At 47.6% G+C, this 19,948-nt stretch overlaps 3 protein-coding genes and 1 long non-coding RNA gene across 7 annotated transcripts in view; all 4 read left to right on the forward strand.

Moving 5' to 3' along the window:
• The window catches only part of SUSD6 (sushi domain containing 6), a 73,767-nt gene extending 68,456 nt beyond the window's left edge, over window positions 1–5,311 (forward strand). The window contains exon 8 of the mRNA XM_072337189.1: window positions 379–5,311. Within this exon, the coding sequence (XP_072193290.1) occupies window positions 379–404 (26 nt within the window). The 3' untranslated portion in view covers window positions 405–5,311. The remainder of the gene's footprint in view (window positions 1–378) is intronic.
• A 3,985-nt stretch (window positions 5,312–9,296) lies between these two features.
• SRSF5 (serine and arginine rich splicing factor 5) lies at window positions 9,297–13,876 on the forward strand. 4 transcript variants are annotated; one of them, XM_072337726.1, is made up of 8 exons: window positions 9,297–9,438; window positions 9,893–10,038; window positions 10,206–10,276; window positions 10,450–10,545; window positions 10,877–10,946; window positions 12,268–12,341; window positions 12,690–12,800; window positions 12,931–13,876. In XM_072337726.1, the coding sequence occupies exons 2-8, from the start codon at window positions 9,913–9,915 to the stop codon at window positions 13,178–13,180; spliced, it is 798 nt and encodes a 265-aa protein (XP_072193827.1). In that variant the 5' UTR covers window positions 9,297–9,438; window positions 9,893–9,912; the 3' UTR covers window positions 13,181–13,876. The 4 variants fall into 4 exon arrangements, 3 of the variants coding, with proteins under 3 accessions (XP_072193827.1, XP_072193825.1, XP_072193826.1); XR_011903696.1 differs by having other exon boundaries at window positions 9,306–9,438; window positions 11,216–12,341; XM_072337724.1 differs by having other exon boundaries at window positions 9,306–9,438; window positions 12,934–13,876.
• Window positions 13,877–14,838: 962 nt separating this feature from the next.
• The window catches only part of SMOC1 (SPARC related modular calcium binding 1), a 153,891-nt gene continuing 148,781 nt past the window's right edge, over window positions 14,839–19,948 (forward strand). The window contains exon 1 of the mRNA XM_072338514.1: window positions 14,839–14,945. The gene's annotated coding sequence lies outside the window, so the exon portion shown is untranslated. The remainder of the gene's footprint in view (window positions 14,946–19,948) is intronic.
• LOC140252351 (uncharacterized) lies at window positions 15,440–19,200 on the forward strand. The gene is made up of 3 exons (XR_011903624.1): window positions 15,440–15,471; window positions 15,901–16,001; window positions 19,084–19,200. It is a non-coding gene; the product is annotated as an uncharacterized lncRNA (long non-coding RNA).

Genomic DNA, 19,948 nt, shown 5'->3' on the forward strand with positions numbered 1-19,948 from the left:
AAGGGCCTCCGAGTTTAAGAGGGATGTGGGGAACTGGGCAGGCACTGCTGGAAGCCTGCCGAGGGAGCTGGGCTTAATCTGGTGAAACATGAAGTGTAACTTGACAGAGTCAGGTTGGGCATTAGGAAAATATTTCCTGCTTGGAGGGCAGTTCAGGGCCAGACATATGAGATTTTTAAGGCTGGGGGTGGTGATGGTCCTGCTTGCAGAGGCAGGCTGGCCCTCCAGAGGTCCCTTCTGCTATGCTGTGATGACAAGAAGAGAATCACATAATGGAAATGGGACCCTGTCTTGCAAGAGTGGTTTTTCTGGTGTATGTTGAATGACAAAAGTGTGACTTCTTTCTTAATTTATTTTTTTTCTCTCCCCACCATTCAGATATTCCCTTACTGAAGGAAGCATGAGGCCTGCTGTGTACATGTCTAGCCTACTCGCTCTTGGATTTCTTCCTTCTCCCCTCCCTGCCTTCAGGACAGAAGCACTCTGTGCAGCCTTCCCCATCCTCGCGAGCTGTGTCCTGGATACCTCCAAGCAGAGATGCCCTCAGCTGAAGATCCAAAGGATGTTGCCAGGTTGCCTCCTGGATGCACCAGTGGGGCTGGTGCAGAGCTGGCTTCCCCATTCCATATGCATCAGAGACTCAAGGAACGTAGTGGATTTGAGCTCTCCTCTCCTTTACCCCAGCCAGATGTTTGACAGCAGTCTCTGAAGAGCTGCTCTTTTCTTGTGCCTTTTTCCTTCTCACACCGGCTTGTTGCAGCTTGGCAGCCTCTCTAGCCCTTCTGTTGCCCAGAGTGCAGGGACTGAAACCATTTGCTCTCTGGGTGCAGACAGTTTATATATACATATATATGTTATACAGGCTCTTCTTCCAGCATCCTCTTTATAACAGAGCAAGATAAACTGCCTCACTGGGACTGAAACTGACCTTGAGAGGGATCCCAGGTAAAGGGCAGACTGTAGTATCTAGGAGCGCCTCAAGTGAGATAGGCTGTGAGGCAACTTAGCTGTGCAATAACAGTTGAGAATTGCTAGAGCACTGAAGGCTGAGAAGTCCAAAACATAGGAACAACAAAACACACCTCTGCGAGAGTCCACTCCTGAAAAATCACTTTTGTCTCCTCCTTCCTTCACTACCGGTGCAGCCCACTTGGTTATGGTGTTTTTGGAGGCTGTGATTGGGACTGTACTGATGATAAAACCACTCTTTCAGCTTTGGTCTGGTGACAGAACAGCTCCTGTTGTTAGATTGTAGGAGAGCCTTAGGGAAATGGCCAGTGGAAAGTGTGCAGAAAGCTTGGAGGCTCTCACTTCCTGTCAATCAGTAGCATTCATTTTTAGGCATCGGGTCTGGAACCAAATTTGTGGCCCTGCTCTTCTGGATGAACTGTGTGTTTTTCAGAGCTTTCCCAGTGAAGGTGGTTCTACACTAACACTTGGGTTCCTTTGGTCAGATCTTCAGGCAGAGATAATGCTTTCAGATGTAATCTGGAAGCAGTTCATGTGCTTGAAATTGTCAAGAAAAACTTACGTGTAGGTGGTGAATGCTTAGTGCCATTGGTGTGATCCCAATTACCTTCCCAGCTGCACTGGGTAATTTGGTACTTGAGCCCTCGATACTACCTAAGAGGCTGCTCTCTAGCAAGTGTCTGCTGTTGTGTCCTGAAGGGCTTCCTCATTTTGGCTTAGGGTCAACAGCACTTACAAGGTCTCTTCTAAGTACAACACAAGTTGCCTGTTGCTGAGAAGGTTGGCTACACTGACCGGGAGGATACCACAGCTTAAACCTGAACATAAATTGTGAAGATCACTTTAAGTTCTGATAGCAGGGAATAGAATATCCAAAAATACGTGTACCTCTGCTCCTTACAGTTACCTACAGCAGGTCAGAATATCCTGGTTGCTGTTAATGGGACTTCATTTCTGCAGCAAACCAACTTCACTTGGGGCAGGTGATTCAGTCACAGAAGTGTGGTAGTTGTAGGACTCTTTAGAGGGGTGGTCTGGAAACTGGGCTCTGTGAAACTGGTTTTATCAGGAAAAGTTGGCTTCATGAATGCAGGTGTGTTGTCACAACCTACTGAAATAGCCAGAGAAGTACAAGTTGCTAAATTTTCAATTTAGGTGAAGGAGCAAAATGCCACAGCCTTATGTGTCATGTGGCAATGAACAGGTAAATAGGGGTGCTCTTTGCCGCTTCGCTTTTGTTTTACAATCCTTACTATTCTCATCCTTGTTGCTCCAAGATTGTGCTGTCAGAGCACTTAGTAAAAGTGACATAACACCTTAAAAATAAAGTAATAATCGCTGTGGCTTAGCTCTGGTTCCTGGAAATGGGGCTTGGCTGTAGTGTCTGGCCCTGCACCTGCTGCTTCTGATTAACTGCTTAATCCTAGGGCAGCTGGGTCAGTGCGTGCCTGTGGACGGAAGAATCATTTTCTCCTCATCCTTTTCAGAGTGACATTATTAATTTAAGAATGCAGCATTGTAAGTTTCTTTCCCTGTTGCTCATGTTATCTTTCCTTAACACGAGGACTTGATCAATCCGGTTTGGATGGTTTGGGTATTCTTTTGTTCAGTTGAGGTGATGAAGATGCCATGTTGTTTTATATTCGAGGACTGTAGAGTGATAATGTTTACATATCTGTTATTGGAGTTCTAGAAAATGAGAGTGGAAATGTTCATGCTTAGTTTTCAACTCCTACCTTAAAAATGAAAATTGTCTCTCTTACTGGTTTTGTCAGGGCTTGTGAAGGCAGTGAGCAACTGCAAGGCTGAAGGGGGAGAATATGTGACTTTCCTAAGTCACGTGTTTTCTAAGACCTAACCAGCTCAGGGCAGGAGTTGCTTTTAGATTCTTAAGGACTTTCTTACGCAAACCTGAGCAATCAGGGGATAGAAGTGAGGTGTGTGCTGCCTTCCTGCAGGGAGCAGTCCTTTTGGCTCAGTACCGGCTTGGTGAAAGAACCCCTTGATGAAGCTGGAAGCTGTTGCCAAGGCTGACCTTGCCCTGGATGAGTGCCTGCTCAGCTAGCAGAAAGCACGTACTGTGTGGTCCTGCCTCTGCTTTCTGCTGTTGTAAAGTAAGCAGCAGCCAACTGAGGAGAAAAAAATTCTGTTTGGGTGGGAAGAGAAGGAAGCTGTGCAGAAGAGGGGAGTGCTTTCATTTTGTTCCACATACAGAAATTATGGAAAACGGCTTTAGTAATTGGGAAAAATATGCAGAGGTAGGAGGAAAGTATGCAAGCTTCGGTCTTGTGATCAGGCACTACAGTCAGCCTCTGTTGGACTGCTTGGGGATGAAGCAGGAGCTCCCAGGGTGCTTTATATTCTCATATAAAAGAGCGTAGAACAGCTGGGGAGGAACCTAAGCAGGGACTGCTTGATAACTTTTTCTGAAGGGGAGAGGGTTTAAGGACTCATTTAATTTACTTGTCAGTGAGCAGTTGTTACTTGTTTGTTCTTATTCTGTGGAGGATTGGGAAGTCCTTGGGACAGATGTTTAAGAAGATTAATTCAACTGAAGAATCCTGTCTTCACCTCTGAGAGCAAGGGCTGACATGTATGGATCCCTCAGCCTGAGCCCTGCTGTTGCACAGGGTGTTGGTTGTGTCTGAGAGTGTCCCGAGGGTTGCTGTCACAGAAAGGTCTCCATGTGCCAATAGGGAGTGCAGGGGCTCAGCCTTACAAGGTGCAGCATAGTGGGTGACTTGCTTTGGGTTCTTCTCCACCTTTTTTCCCCACCTAAACCTGACAAAAAGAATTCAGAGGGAAATACGTTTCTTATTTAATGCCCCTGATGTAATGGTCTTACGCTGAGTCATTTGTGCTTGGCCACATAAAATCAAAGAACATTAAAATTAATTACGGTGAAAGAATAAAAATAGCACTTTTTAACTTTTTTTTTTTTTTTGAAGTTATTTTGGAGTCCAATATTTAAAAAAATAAAAGGGCACGTCAGAAATGTGAAGTACTGCTTGCAATAAAAAATGGGGATGATTGCAAGGAGCGGAGCTACAAGGGAGCAGCAGGCTCAGCCGCTGGCAGTAACCACACCTTGGTGAAGTGGTGTGCAGTGCAGTGTAGGGAATGCAGGAAGGGATTGGGGTGGGTGAGGAAGAGCTGTGGCCAATAAGAGAAGTATGCTGTGGGCTGATGATAGCCAATGCCTTCATGACCAGGTTCTAAGGGAGTTGTGCTTTGTCTGGGTTTAGCAGGCCCATAGGCTTGCTGGATAAAAGTATTAATGTACAACTAGTAGGACACTGAGATCTCCTTGCTGGCCTTGGAACAGGCTTGCAAAGCCTGGTTTTCATGTTCTGATAGCAGTCGTTCTACAAAATCTGCCTTCTTGTTCTCTCCAGATAGATCGATTTCACTCTGGTTTCTGTATATGAATGCAATAAACCCCCATCCATTTTTCATGTTGACCTCACCCCAGCCTCAGCCTTCAGCCCTTCCCAGGGAGCTGCACACTGAACTTCTTCTTTGTGAAGTGCTTTCTTTGCCGAAGAACTTCATTTGGAAAATTTATTCTCTATAAAATGCTTTGAAAGTGCATAGAGGTTTCCTACAGCGGGCTTCATTTTAAGGCATATTTTTGTACAGGAGATGAGCCCTCCTCCGGTCCTTCGCGCCCTCCCCCTGCCTTCACAGCCATATTGGAGCAGGGTGTTTCCCACACACAGGCCCTGTGTTCAGCCCTGCTTCAGGCAGGTCGCCTACACATCCATGCCCACCAGAGCAGGCTCCTGATGCTTTTGCATTTCTTTACGTAGGCTCTGCTTTTGCTTCCATCCTGGGGTAGGCACAGACAGAGGCAACGGGGTCGTGCTGGAAAATGTTTCAGTTCTGATTCTCAACGTCACTTTTATTTCCCCCCCCCATTCAAAAAGAACAGAAAGCTAAGTTGCCTATGAAGCAGCTGTGCTGTGGTGTGGTGGGCAGACTGCTGGTAGCTGCTGGTGCGAATGCAAGGAGAGCTTGGTTGCCTTTGGTGCATTAATCTTTTCTTCTTTTCCTGTATGTGTTTGTTATTTTGATTTCTAAATTCTGAATTGCACCACTATGGAATTATTTGCAGAATGGTACTCCGTGTGTATGTGGGGTTAAAACGAGACCATAATTGATGCTGTGCAGGATGTCACTCGATCAGTTCTATTTTGCTTTATTTTATAGATATTTTCTGGTATCCTGTACATTGCGGTGGGTGTGAAGATAGTATTTTAATATTTGTACAAAGTTTAATTTAATTGTTCTATGTATATAACTGCATTTCTAAATTAAAAAAGAAAAAAGTTCTTTTGAAGTGAAGCGATGATCTTTGTCTGTGTTTCAAGCTGCTCGGGCCTCGTGGACTGAAGGTGTAGCAGAGCAGAGGGAGTGCTGCAGATATGAAGAGCCATCCATTTGGAGGATGATGCTGAAGCAGAGGAGGAGATTACAGAGCTTGAAGCATCCCTCTGAGGGTGGTATTCCTCAAAGTGACCTTGCTCAGGAACAAAGCTGTCCCTTACTGTGCCTGTGCCTCGGAATATAAGGAGCTGGGCCAGGCTCCTGCTGCTGTAGGCTGTTACCTGAGAGAGCCAGTAGCCACACTCGGCCCAAAATGAAGAGGACATGGCACCAGTATGTGGCTTTCCAGCAGCAGCAGTAGAATTGCACACACCCGGAGTCCCTTCACAAGGCAGAGAAGGCAACAGCAACGTAGCATGGGGAGAGGGTGAATGGTGTGAGACGTGGGCTGGGTGAGAGCTGTGGGAAGGTCCTGAACGGGAGCTGAGGTTTGTTGGATCTGAACTTGATGCAAGAAGAGAAATGGTAGGAGGGATGAATGGACTCCCACTTGAGCTGGAGCTCAAAGTGGTGCAGTCCTTTGTTAGTGTGCTTTTTCAAAGTTCCAAGGTAACACTGCCCCTTGAGGCGAGTGTGCCGGTGGGAGCTCCTTGCTTTTAAGTCGATGTGTCAGTAGTGGGATAGGAAAAGGAAGGAGATGGGATGGCAAGGAGAGATGAGATCATCCTGGTCAGCCTGTTCAAAGCAGAGTCCTGAAAGATGCTATGACAGTTTTGTTTACTCTCAAGTGAATTTTTCTTTGGGGAGGAGCAGGCAGGTTGAAGAAGGGAAGAGCTGACATCTGTCTTCTTTCCGTTTCCATTTATTTATTCTTTAAATAATTCCCACATGGAAAACTGATCTTGCTGTAGTTTCATACTGAAACTGGAGCTCTGTGCCCGGTGCCAGGCAGTGCCGTGTGGGAGCCAGTGGCCTCCAGGAATGGCTTTTAAATTATTTAATCTGCATTATCTGTGTTCTCTGCTGGCTGTGGCCTCTTGCCGCAGCAATGCTAGCAGCCAGAAGCAGGACCTCATGTTGTTTTGTCCTTCTTATCTTGCTAGCCCTGCTATAAACTCTGGGCTTTAATTCTTCAGTAGGACTGCATTGTGGTGCCTCCTTCAGTGGCTGCATTCCCTGCAGTGGGGCCTGGTGCTGGGGATGAGCCCTCTGTGTCAGTGCAGACTGCACTCAGAGCAGTGTGGTAATGGGGGACAGATATCGATTCTCCTCAGGCAAGTAAGGCAGGAGTAAGGCAGCACACGCTGCATAATTGTGCTCTGCTTATCTGCCTTTGTGGCTAGCAGGTCTGAGATGAATCCAGTGCACCCTGGGGGCTCGCACTTCTGCTTCCAGTCCAGGGCAGATCAGTGGGGCTCTGGCACAGCCACACAGGGAGGCCAGCTGCTGTCTTTGCTGTGTTTTGGCAATGACATCAGGAATTTCAGGACAAGACTGAAAAAATGAGACCTAAGGGAGCACAGGAGGGGTCTGGGTGAAGGGGCACATGGTGCTGGGGAACCTCTCCTGGGAGTAGCACCCGCGGGCTCAGCACGGCTTTTCAAGGATGGATGTTTGCTCCCATGCTTTCCCAAGCATCACATGCAACTGAGCACCGACTTTAACACAAGTTGGAACACAGGCCTTCAGCTGTGTGGGGAGACAGCCTGTCCCCATAGCATGGGGCAAGCTGCTCTCTCTGGAGCAGCATCCCATTGTTTCCTATGGGAGAGGGGACAAATTTTCCTGATGCGTGGCCCTTCTGGGCAGCTGTTGCAATTTCCTCTGCAATTTTCAGAGTGGAAAAATAATCTATATTATTTTAATGTCCAAAGCCCAAAGTACTTTTCATGTTTTATTGGATTCCATAACTTAAAAAGTTATTCAAAACTTTCATGTGTCTCTTTTCTAGTCTGGTGAGGGACTGGGGATATTGATGCTTGAAGGGGATTCCCTGATCCCTAAAGAAAGCTCGCCCTGTCCCAGTGTTTTTCCTCTGCCTGTCTCCATAGCAAATATTTGTGATGTGAGGTCTGCTATTCATTATAAGCTCCCAGCAGAGAAAGATCAGTGAGGCTTTAAATAAAACAGCTGTGAGCTAGTTTGTCATTGAGCTATTGAGGTTAGGAGCTTTTCTAACCAAAATCCATTGGACCTGCTGGGTGAGGGTCTTTGTTCCCTTTCCCAGTAGTCCCACAGGGGCACAGTGCCTGGTAGGAGAGCCCTGCCCCAAGGCTCTTCTGAGGTAAATTCTCCAGTGTGGGTGCAGATGTGAACCCTGCTGCTATTCCTCTGCCAGCAGAACCATGCATAATTACTGGATGGTTACATGGTAGATGAAATTGCAGCTGGTTTCTCAGCAAGACCTCTCAGAAGATTAGAGGAGACAGGGTGTCATGTGTAAGTTCTAGTATATACTGTGTTTTACCTGTGCAAGATAACAGCTAGTTTAAAGTCTGTTGTGATGACAGCTTAATGAGTTTGCTGTTTAACCTAAAAAGGAGGACTAAACCCACAAGTGATGAGATGCATACCACCCTCCAAGGCTGGAAGAGCACATGAAGGCAGGAAAAAAGCACTGCAGGTTATCTAAACACAAGAAACCACACACAGTACTGACAGCGCTCCAGCATTCTGCAAGGGTTTTGCTATGATGTCTTAAAGATTAAAGCAATCTATACCACAGCTTTGCTACATCTGGAGTCTACTCCAACACCCACAACTTTGACTGATATTTTTTTTCCCCATCAAATCCTCTTCATGGACTGTGTGGGAGCCATAGTGTGTTTGAGTATTGCTCTGCCACATGAAAGCTGTGAGCTTATTGTTAAAAACTTACCTTACTATCATAAGGCAGATCAGTGCTTCTCCCTTAAATACCATGTGTGTAGACGAATCCCAAAGTAGGTTTTAGCTGATTCTGCAATGCCAGTTGGTATATCGGGTTACTTTTTAACTCGAGCCTTTGTACATTGTTACTGCTTTCCAGCTGGGGATTCTGGAGGTTGTCCTGGTGGATCAGCCCTCCTAAACACAGCCTGCCCCTGTCCTTGCAGATTTTCCTCTTGTTAAATCATTGCTTTTCTTTGTTGGACTCTCTGAATTCCCTTCTCCAGAGTGCTTGAACCTCTCCTCAGGCTGACTCGCCCACGTTTTAGCACTGCATGTTTTAATCTGCTCAGAACTATTAATGCAGTCGATGAACAGCCCCGTGCTGAGCAGAGATCCCTCATCCTACAAAGGAGATGTCCCTAAGTTTGCCGAGGAGCTATTTTGAATGCGAACACTGGAAATGTGCTTCTGTCATGTGCCACAGCACTGAAGCATTTCCTACAGCCAGGTTTAACACGTCTCTATTTCCCCCCTTTCCCCTAGCTTAGTTATTCCAGTAAGGAGCGTTGGGTTTGTCTGACACAGCTTGCCAAGGGCCTGCTTGTTGGTGTGAGTAGCTTAGCAGCTTAATGGATGAAAGTGCTTATACGCTGATTATTTAATCTTTCGTTCTGCTGCCTCTCTGACCTCTGAGGGCAAGCTTGCCCATGAAAACACCACTGCACCTACGGGCAGCAAGGTGTTCCATGCTACAGCTTTCTGAGTGGTGGCTTATTCAGTGACTTCACTGAGTTTAAGGATGACAAGCTATGGCTACTTCAGTACACGGGAACACAGGCTATCCCACTGTTTCCTGTTATTACGTCTGTTCTTCGTACCCTTCGTAAATCGAACGCTGGGTCTCCATTCAGCAAGAGCCGAAGCTGACGTTAACTCCGCCTGTGCAATCCGAGCCTTCTGGAAGAGGAGGAGCCAGGAGCTCCCAGCTCAGCTGTTCCGCATGGCGCAGCCGCACCTGCTCCCCGTGTCCCGCAGCTCCGGCCCGACCCAGCTCACTGGAGGCGTGGCTAAACGCCTCCGCCAATGGCCGCGTGGTGCCGCAGCCATGAGGGGCGTGGCCCTGGCGCGGGGCCGCCTCCATTTTGTGGCGCAGCGGCGGGGCGGAGCGCAGTCGGTGTCGAGCCGCCGCACAGGGAGCAGAGCGCCGCCCGCCAGCGCAGCACCGGCCTGCCCGCCTCCACCGGACCGCACGCCCCGGGACCCGCGGTACAGGTTCGTGAGGGGTGGAGCGCGGGGAGCCTCCCCGTGCCGCTGCAGCGCGTAGCCGGGTCGGAGGGCTCTCCGCCGAGGGGGTTCCGTTGCCGCGCGGGGCGCCCTGCGGGCCCGCTCTCCGCTGCTCCGCGCTCACCCGGGGCTCCCTACGCTGCTGGGTGCGGCCCGCGCCGCCATTTTGTGGCTGGGCGATAGCGTTCTCTTTTCTTCCCTCTGCTTAGGGGCCTACGCGCATGCGCTGGCGGGCCTGAGGAGGGCGGGGCGTGCTGCGGGCGGGCCTACGTGTGGGCCGCGGACTCCTATTGGCGCGGGCCGGGGCGTACTCCAGCTGGCTCGCTCCTATTGGGCCGCCGCGGGGGCGAGGCCGGCCGCGGGCGGGGGGCGGCCGTGCGGGGCGGGGCCGTGCTGAGTCACCGGGCGCGGCCGGAGCCGGGGCTGACGGCGTCTCCCGCAGCGAGTTCCGCGCCCACAGCCATGAGCGGCTGCCGCGTCTTCATCGGGAGGCTGAACCCCGCCGCCAGGGAGAAGGACGTGGAGAGGTTCTTCAAGGGGTACGGCCGCATCCGGGACATCGACCTGAAGAGGGGCTTCGGGTTTGTGGTGAGTGCGCCTCGGCCCGGCCCCCTTGCCGCCGGAGGCCGTGCGTGACCCGCAGGCGTGCGATGTGCGAGTGGCTCCGTGGGGCGGCATTTCCTGCCGTCTCCATGAAGCCGCTACGTGCGCCTTTAGCCCTTACGTGTTCTGTGTTTGCTGGGCTGGGTTTGCAGGAATTCGAGGATCCGAGAGATGCGGACGATGCTGTCTATGAGCTGGATGGAAAAGAGCTTTGCAGTGAGAGGTGAGCTGCCCCATTTCGTGTGCCGCTTCAAACCAACTCGCTTCATGTCCTGTTTATGAGTTGAGGTTTGTTAGCAGCACAGTTAAACCCCGCTGTAGGCTTTCTCCCAGTAACAAGGAACGTGTAAAAAGCATAAAGACGCCTGGTTTCTCCTTTCTTCTTTGTCTCTCCAGGGTTACTATTGAGCATGCAAGAGCACGCTCTAGGGGTAGAGGCCGAGGGAGGTACTCTGACCGCTTTAGCAGCCGCCGGCCACGCAGTGACAGGAGGTGTGTATTGCACGGGGCTGGCGCTGTCTGCTATCACAGCTCTGGGCTTGTCTGACCTGGAAGCTTGAGGTGGAGCACAGCACCAATTGGTGCCTTCCTCACAACCAGGCAACGGGATGGTGGGGTAGCGAGTGTTAGGGAGCTTGTGCAGAATGCTCAGCTCCTTTACGCTTGTACCTACAAAGAACGTAGTGCTTGTGCTGGGCTCCTCGAGGCCCTGTATAGCGGTGATGGCATTCCTCATGAGCTCATGCCAGCTATTGGCCTTGCTAATGTCAAGTGTGGTTGTGCTGTTTGCGACCAGAAGTCTCAACTGTTTATTTCCCCGCAGAAGTGCCCCGCCATTAAGGACGGAAAACCGACTCATAGTAGAAAATCTGTCATCCCGAGTCAGCTGGCAGGTTTGTTAAAACACGATTAACTATTTTGACTTCATTTAATGGGTATGTAACGTAATTACTTTGTTAAATGATTAATTAAAATTAAATCTAATTTATTAAAGTGTTTGTGTAACTAATGTAATTTTTAATAACGTAAATTAAATGTTTCAAATGAAAACTAGTTAACTTTAATTTATAATAATAAATGTATGTATTTGGGGAAGTATATTTATTTATTTTCTTGTTTTTTAAATCCATTTTAACCACATATTAAACCCTTTATTTGCCAGCCTATCTGTGTCGTTGGCCTTATGACGAGGAGTGCCTGTGGGTTATCCTAATCGTTCTGTCTTGGTCACTCTTGGTCGGGCCTGGTTGACTTTCCAGTCAGCTCCTACAATGTCACTTGGCCACCTCTAGATCTGTGTTTGCCGGTCTAGACGTAATCGATGCACTCCTTAAAGTGCCACATTGCAGCGATCCCAGAGCGTTAACGAGATCTGATTCCTAAGTTGAGAGCTGTTCTTCCTGTAACGCTTCCGAATAAGAGATCCTGGTCGAAAAGAGTTGAAAGATACGAAATTAGGTGGTCGTTGGAATCCTGATCGCAGTAAAGTGGTCCTTGGTAACATCAAGCATAGCGAATGTCTGGATCCGTCACTAGACTCCTAATAGGGAGGGCGGTGCGATTAATGGCTTCCATCGACTGGGTAGTGTTCGTCAAGTGGGTGGCGAAGAGCCAGTCGGGCATAAATCATGACGGTATCTCCGGTCGCTTAATACAGTTTGCTGCTTGGCTAGCCTAGGGAAATGTTAATAAAGGTAAAGTAAACTATATTTTTCATGACATATGGGGCACAAAATAATGGCGTTATGTAATTGTATTTCTGTATGCCTATAAGGCTCGTAATGTAAATGGAGACTGAAATAGCACAAAAGTATATTGGTAGTATTTTGCACTCAGTCCACTATTAACGTAAATGTATACAAATGTGTTGTTTAGATTTCTGTTTCTCTATCTAATCTTCATAGACTTTATTTTCCTTAGTGTTAAGACATTTAATAGCATTTTGCTTAAAGCAATATGCTTCTTTTCATTTATTTCGTGCCCTGATGTAGATAATTCAATTTCAATGGAGTACAAGTGTGGCAGTTGCCATGTTTGTAATTTATCTCATGTCTTCCAATAGTCTTTTTTTGTTTAAAATAATAGCATATTTAAAAAAAAATAACAAAAAACAAAAACAAAAACCCCCAAACAAACCCAAAAGCAACTATGTATAAATATATGTGTAAGTATTTCCTTTCACTTCCTTGCATAACATTACTGGTCTTGTGTTAGGATCTCAAAGACTTCATGAGACAAGCTGGGGAAGTAACCTTTGCAGATGCACACAGACCTAAGTTAAATGAAGGGTAAGTCGAAATTCTCTTGAAAGCCTTGGGATAATTTTTGCATATGCAATGTAGATGCGTGGGGAGGGAGGGAAGCTGGCTACTTCACTGCTCAGCAGCTATGAATCCGTGGCTTCATGTAGCTTCCCTTTAACCGTGCAGGACATGCAGTCTGTGGTAGCTGGGGAGGGGAATTCTTCAGCTTGTGCTTGAGTTTGTGACACGGGATGACTACAAGAATCATGGAGTGTTTTTGAGTAGTTCAGTTGTTCCTCTCCAGAGTACTGCTTAATTTATTTCTAGTATCATCAGAAGTACAACTTGTAATAGTGAGCTGCGTTGACTGTTTTTGTTTCTGAATTTCCGTAGGGTGGTTGAATTTGCCTCTTACAGTGACTTAAAGAATGCTATTGAAAAGCTTTCTGGTAAAGAAATAAACGGAAGAAAAATCAAACTAATCGAAGGCAGCAAAAGACACAGGTACGGATATCTGTTAAGTAATGGATCATGAATTAAGAAAGCTTTAAAGTTGATGACTGGAGAGCACAACTGGAGACAGTGGGTTGTGTGCTTGCTGCAGTGCTAACACCGCTGCTTATTGTTCCCTCAGTAGGTCCAGAAGCAGGTCACGGTCTCGTAGCAGAAGCTCGTCCAGGTCTCGTAGCCGTTCCCGGTCCCGGAGCCGCAAGTCTTACAGCAGGTCAAGGAGCAGGAGCCGTAGCAAGTCTCGCTCAGTTAGCAGATCTCCAGTGCCAGAGAAGAGCCAGAAGCGTGGCTCTTCCAGCAGATCCAAATCCCCGTCATCTGTGGATCGACAGAGGTCTAGATCGAGGTCCAGATCCGTTGATAGTGGCAACTGAACTATTAGTGACTTGCCTTGGGGGCCCTTTTTTAAACCATACTTGCTAAAACCCGTGGTAAGTATGTGACTTTCTGAGGGGAAGGGTTTGGATGGGGTAGGGAGGGAGGAAATGGGGCGGGTGGAGTTGCGGGATCTTTGTAGATGTGGACCACGGCGGGGAGGGTTATTAACTAATTGTATGACATGTTTTTTGATAACCCTTTTTTTGCTCACATTCTTTGTGAATGTCTGAAGTGAACAGTTGGTGTATATTGCCAGAGCTCTTTAGAACTAAAGCAGACCAACTTCAAATTTTTATCTTCATTTTTATTTTTTACTCCCAAAAGAGTAATCTGGACTCTTAATTCCCAGTACGCTCAACTGTGAATAGCAGTTCAGAATATTAGTGTAATCTGAGGTGTGAAACTAACGGCTTTAGGCATCGAAGAGCTCTACGTGTGCTGTACATAAAGCTTTATTTCAGAGCCTTTTTTTTTGTGCTTTAGAACCACTGTTTCAGTTAGAGGTCAGCAGGTTAAGTGCTCCACAGTATTGCTAATAAAGCTTCACTTTAAAAAACTTCTCATTGAATACGCCTTGATCTGCAGTAAGAAAATGCCCTTTTTGCTGCCCTGTGGTAATAGTATTCTCTGAGGCACCCTAACTCTTGATACTTAAGAATTAAAACAGCTTAAATAAAGTTTAAAGAAACACGTCTCTGCTTCTTGTTTATTCTTATTGTTAATCGCGTGTTTACGACCATGTCTGATGGGGTTGGACAGCGAGGCTGGTTTTAGGTGGGTCTTCAGCAAAGCCTTTGCTGCGTGTTTTGGGCATGGGGGGGAACTTCTTAAATTACACCACGCTGTGCCCTTCGTTACCTCTATCTTTTGTGTGCCTGTGCTCTCAACATGAGAGTTGTGGTGAGGAGAAGTCTGAGAGAGTTGGTAGCAAAAAGTGGAATGTTTGAATCGTTTTAAGTGTTAACTTACTGTTCGGAGGGCATGGAACGTTCGAGATGGACACAACCATCAGAAATGGGTGTGAGCGTTAGTTTGTGTGCCCAAATGTGTGCGAGGGGCAGAAGATATTTACAGGCGTCAATCCTCATTCTGGAGGAAGAAGAGGATTGTTTTGCACCGGCATGGTTGTAGCCTTTGGTTCTGCCCTTTAGTGCTTTGTAAGTTCATCCCAGCAAAGGTAGTTTACTCAAACCCTTGTCCACATTTCAGGACAGCTCTTCAGAAGTGACTCAGTGACAAATACCTTTTCTTCTGAAGTGCTTTCCAAAGCTAAGCTACTTATCCACAGACCTTTAAAGAGATCCCTGGATCCTAGGATCAGGTCGTGGGGAAAGGGAGGAGGAGGGTCAGTAGAGTGGTGGGGGAGGGGGTGGTTTCTGATGTCTGCAGGCCTCTTCCCTGTTCCCTTTAGTCTTGCGGAGTTCTTCATTAGCTTTTAACACAGCTACATGAATCAGCTTTTGTGGCTTGTTTGACTAAGGTGGCACTGTATCTATGTGCCGTGTGCTCTTGAGGTCAAACACAGAGATTGATAGTGTATGGCAACTGTTCAGTCACGGCCTGAACCACTGATGGAGCACCTGGGGAAAGGACCCAGTCAGCCCTGGGAACACAGGTGAAGGCAATAAAGCTGAGGGGGTGGAGCCTGGCTGCACATCTCTTAGACCTCATTTAAGGGCTGACTGCCACTGGGAAAGGGTCTCTGGTTGGACATTGGTCCTTGGTGAAGTTTTCCCCCTGTGAACCTGAAATCTGACACGGGTGAGTAGTTTTCTTCCCTTTTTTATAGTGCCTTTCTATTGTGCTGGTCCTTCTGTCATCACACCTCTGTTGTAATGCCTTTCCCATTGTACTGATTTATTCAGTTGCTACAGTGGATAGCTTGGTTTTGGGAACTGGGAGGTTTCAGTGGCTTATAATAGTTCAGATGTGGGATTGCTTTACAAAGTGGAAAGAGATGACCTCATCCTGCAGGAAGAAATAAGGTATTGCTGGTAACCCGAGCTGTATGGTTACCTGCTTTATCTCGTGTCAGCTGGTCCTTCCTGTGTGCTTGGGCAGTAACAGTTGAATTGGAAATGCTGAGTCATGGCCTGAACTGATGAGTGAACACCTGGTGGGGAGGCAGGGCCAACCCTATGGGGCTCAGCTGCCTGCACTGTGCCTGAATGACCAGAAGGGGTGGAGCCAGGGTCCTTCCCAGGCCTCATTTAAGGGTCGGCAGTGGAGATGGGTGTATCTCAACTGGAGATGTCTGCCTACCTGAGAAGTTACTGACATTCTAAAGGTAAGCAGCTTCTTTCTCTTGTTTCTGTGCCCACTGCTGTTGTGTCTGAGGAGATCCTCACTTGCTGCACCCTTGTATGTTGCTGCTGTGCTGTCTTGTTGCACTTTCCAAAGCACAGGTATCTGTGTTAAATGGGACTTGGGCTCTGGCTGTAATCCAGGTGACTGAAGGCATGTAGTTAATGGGTGAGGTTTCAGACTCCCCCCTCTGTGAGAATTGTATCCTGTGACTAAATATGAAGTACTTCCTGCTCCATAAATAACTGTTCTGAATTGTTTCAAAAACACCCAACTTGCCGCCCACTCAGAAACGATGCTGCGTTTCAGTGTAGGTTCTTGGCATGATCCTCTTTATTCTTATTTAAGCTGTGTTACTTTAGATTACAGTGTGTGAGGATCTATGATACGCTAAAAATACTGATCTTTGCAGGATGAAGATAACAAGATGGTGTCTTGTAGATCTCTTCTGCTTAGCTGGCTCCTTTAAAGCACAGGAGTACAGCATGCTGCTCAGGTTCACAGAACATAGAGGTGACCAGCATTCTTTGGCTTCTCTACCACATGTTCGGTGGCTCCTGCACTGGGAAGCTTTCACACTGTGTTTTGGGTCCTTATTTGAGGAATTACATAAATGTGCAGTGACGTGTCTGGGTATTGCTTGCAAGGTATGCCAACAGGACAGCCCTGAGTTCAGGATGGGAACTGGAGGGAGTTGTTTCTTTCACACAGCAAAGCTAGGGGCAGGCAGGTGGGATCCTCACAGAGGAAAAAGAGTAGCACTAGCTTGCTACAATGTCTTCTCCTGTATAGGAGCCTGAAATCCTCCTCCTGCAGTGGCCTGGGGAGATTTCTTCTGTGGAGGAAGTTCTGTGGGAAACATGAGGGTGGAGATAATTCTGGTACAGATCTTCTGGTGTAAAATGAGCAGAGGGACTAAAGACTTGCACAGAACTGTTTGAAAACTGTAGGCTGGCTGTAGGGGAGGGCTGTGATAGCAGCTGTTGCAGAATCAGTCTGTGCTGCCTTCTTGGCTTCCTGCTGTAACTGCGTGGTCTGGGTACTGGTTTTGTGTCTTGAGCAGCGTTTGTGTCTACAGCTGCCAGATTGCTTTTGCTGCACCTAAAGAAAAATCTAGTGAGAAAGGTAGTTCTGGTACTGAGTTATAAAAGGATTGTGCACAACTACATGGTAAAATGCTCCTGTAGCAGCCCACAGTGCTGCTCAGCTGCTACCCTTTCCCAGGGGCCTGGGAGAAGCTGTTCTGGAAGCAGCATGATGGTGACCATTGGAGGGTCTGAGCTTCAGACATTTGCCTGAGCTTTGGTGTTATGCATCTGTTGAAGTTAGTATATTCACATATATGTTTATACCCTGTATGTGTGTGTGTGTGTGTATATATATATATTTAATCTTGAATCCATGTATGTACTTTTCTAAAATGATTCCAATGCTTCCTTTTAGTCATGGTGCTGTGTGGGTCTGTGTTTTCCTCTTTCCCCCACAGTAAGTGACGCTTATTACTGAATCTCTCAGCTTGCAGTGAAACCATGGTCTGTTGTACTGGCTGGTTTCTATTTGCTACACTGGGTTTGGTTACTGAGGTAAAGGACAGATGTGCCCTGTCCCTAGAAAGCAGCAATTCATTGGCAATTGTTGGTAAGCATGTGTGGTTTGAACTAGAAAGCAGTACTTGCTGTTTGCATTCCTCACTCTGTCGTAGATCCTGAAGATCAGGACCAGCAGAAGGCCCTCTCCAACTTGGGTTATCAAGTAGAGCAATGGGAATAAGTACAGATGGCCAGTGACTTACATGGCAAAGGCCACTCTGAGGATAGTGGAGCAGAGCTGGATGCTCTGACAGCCAGTTTCTATGTACACTGTCTGCCTACATCTGAAGGAGGAGAAGTTAAACCTTGACAAGTGTGATCCATTTTAGAAACAGACTACAAAATGTTTTCTGGTCTGGTAAAGGGGGAGGACTTTTCTTTGAGAAAGTAGTTCAGTGACTAAAGCAGTGAAGTGAATGTCCTGAGTGTTGTCCTCAACCCTTTCAGTGGTCTGTGGCATGTTATAGAGAGGAGAAGCACAGCACATCCCTTTCTCTGTGATTTGTCTTGTGATTCCCTTTTGTCAGAGCACCATTTAGATCGTTTTTTTTGACTACATGAAAGAATTAGTTCTCTGAGCTTCCCCAAAATGTGATAATATAATTCACCCATTAGGTCTGACCAGAGGCTCTGCATAAAAAGCTCCTTTACCAACCTCTGCAGCGCGTACCTCTGCTTCCAGCACCAGCCTTCACAAAATGCACACATGCACAGGAGCTGGTGGGCTGGTGCTGAAGAGGCAAAGGGGCTGAAGAGGCTGCTGCCCAAGGCTGTTCCTTCAGCTGCTGCAGGGGTGGCCTTTGGTGGTCCCCTGCTGCTCCCTGGGCCCTGGCTGGGCCTGCTTGTTTTCCCTTTATTTGTGGAATGCATTGACATGAGCCACACTTGAGGCTGAGTGTGCGTCTCTAAACACATTAGACTGAAGTGAAATGAATGCCATTACCTTACACACAAAAGTGCACATGGTGAGGATGTTGATGGGTTTGCCTGCTGCTCTGCCCCTTCCTGGAAGTACATGCTGAGCCAGGGGTGCTTTGGAGTCTCTGCATCAAGGAAATCTTTCTGCCTTGGTAAAATCTTGTCCTCTGCCTGTAGAATGTAAAGCAATCTGGATGGGGAAACTATCAGAATGTGTGCTGTTATGGGGCTGTTGTCTCTTTCTCCCTGGCTCAGGACTGGGAAGGGCTTTCAGCATGGGAGGCTGGCTGTGTTGTGGCCAAGCTTTAGTCCCTTTGCTGAAGGTCATTGCAGTGCTGCTCTGCCTGCTGCAGGGACATCTTCATTGCAGCCATTCATCTGGAGCTCCATGGCCTTGACCTCTCCAGCCCCATTGCTCTGGAAACGCCTCTGGCAGCAGGAAGGAATGCCAGGGCTGCCCTGCCTTCCTGCTCACTTTGGTTTGAGAACTTGGTTTTCTAGGCTGAGAGCCAGGCCGGAAAGGCACTGACAACAGATCTGGAGCCTGGCATGGTGTCCCTGATAAGAGTAGGATGGGGGGAAAGCAGTGAGACAGTGCTGTGCTGGGAGCTGTTTGTGTGTGTGTGCCCACGGTATCTCCTGCAGTCCTGCTGGCACTGCTGCAAGAGGGCTCTTACAGTGGTGTGGCACAGAGTGCTGCCAAGTGAGTGAGAGGAGATGGCCTGTTGTACTGCATGTGCTTCAGTTTGCTTTGGGCAGCTGCAGGATTCCCAGCCCAGGTCTTGCATGTGGGCAAGGTTCATTGGAATTTTGAGAGACTGCAAGAGAAAAGTGCCCAGCTATTGCCTCTTTTCCTCTCTCCCTTTCATATTTTCCCCCACTGCCACTCTCCAAATGTTTGTTCTGCTGTGTTTAACTAATAATTGTGCTCTGAAAGCTGTCAGAAGACGTGCAGTCAAGTCAAGCAGCTCAGTGGTTGTAAAGTGCCATTGCCTGGTGGCACCCAGACCTCTCCCTGCCTGCTCAGCCTTTTAGAATGACGATATTGAAACGCTTTTTGCCTTTTGTCTTTCTTTGCGGAACTGTAGAAGAATGCTCCGGCTACTCCTGTAGTTAAAAACCTCCTGCTCCTTGTTTGCTCTTCAAACGGCCCTGCTGCTTCCCAGTAGTCAGAGGTGATTCGCTCCAGGAACCGAGGGAAAGATGCGGAGAGAGGTGGAACACGGGGTGTGATGGCTTCACCCTGGCGGGTTCTGCCCAGCTCGCACCACACGAGGGCAGTGGTTGCATGCCCGGAGCCAGATCGCGCTCAGGATGAAAGACCTCAAAACAGCCAAGCCTCATCAGAGCCATCCCTCAGATACTCCCAAATCCAAAGATATGCTGGGCTTCACAGGGTGCTTAACGAGCCTGAGGCATCAAAGGTAGTATTTAAAGCTAAAACATAGAAGTTGACAGACCCCTTGCTGGTGCTCAAAGTGAACTCTGTTGTAGGTTTTGATAGAGAAGACGGCAAAGGCATCGCTGCTTTGTGATTTTTGTAATGTAACTTCATCATTTTGATTAAAAAATAGGAAATGGTTTGTGTGCATCTTTCATGGGTGAGGAGCCAAGCTGTGCTGTTCTAATTTGCAGCTGGGACTGTCATTATCTTGGTGTTTTTACAGAATTTAGTGTTGCCTGACTATTGCCCAAAGGCTGTACATCACCTGAAGTACTTGATAAGGATGGTGGTGACTTGATTTGTGCCGGATTTCATGCTCTGTTGGCCCACAGCTTGAGGTGTGATGTTGGCATCTCATGCTTTGTCCTGGTAAGGTTTTACTGCTGCACAGTTTTGTGCTTAGCTACTTTTACTGTAAGATTTGAATGCGATTGGCTCCATCCCTAGTGCCAAAACCAGTTCTAGTGCTCATATACTCCTGTTCTTGTTTTTCATCCTGCTCAGCATTG

The sequence above is a fragment of the Excalfactoria chinensis genome, chromosome 5, assembly GCF_039878825.1.
Source record: "Excalfactoria chinensis isolate bCotChi1 chromosome 5, bCotChi1.hap2, whole genome shotgun sequence".
Lineage (NCBI taxonomy): Eukaryota > Metazoa > Chordata > Aves > Galliformes > Phasianidae > Excalfactoria > Excalfactoria chinensis.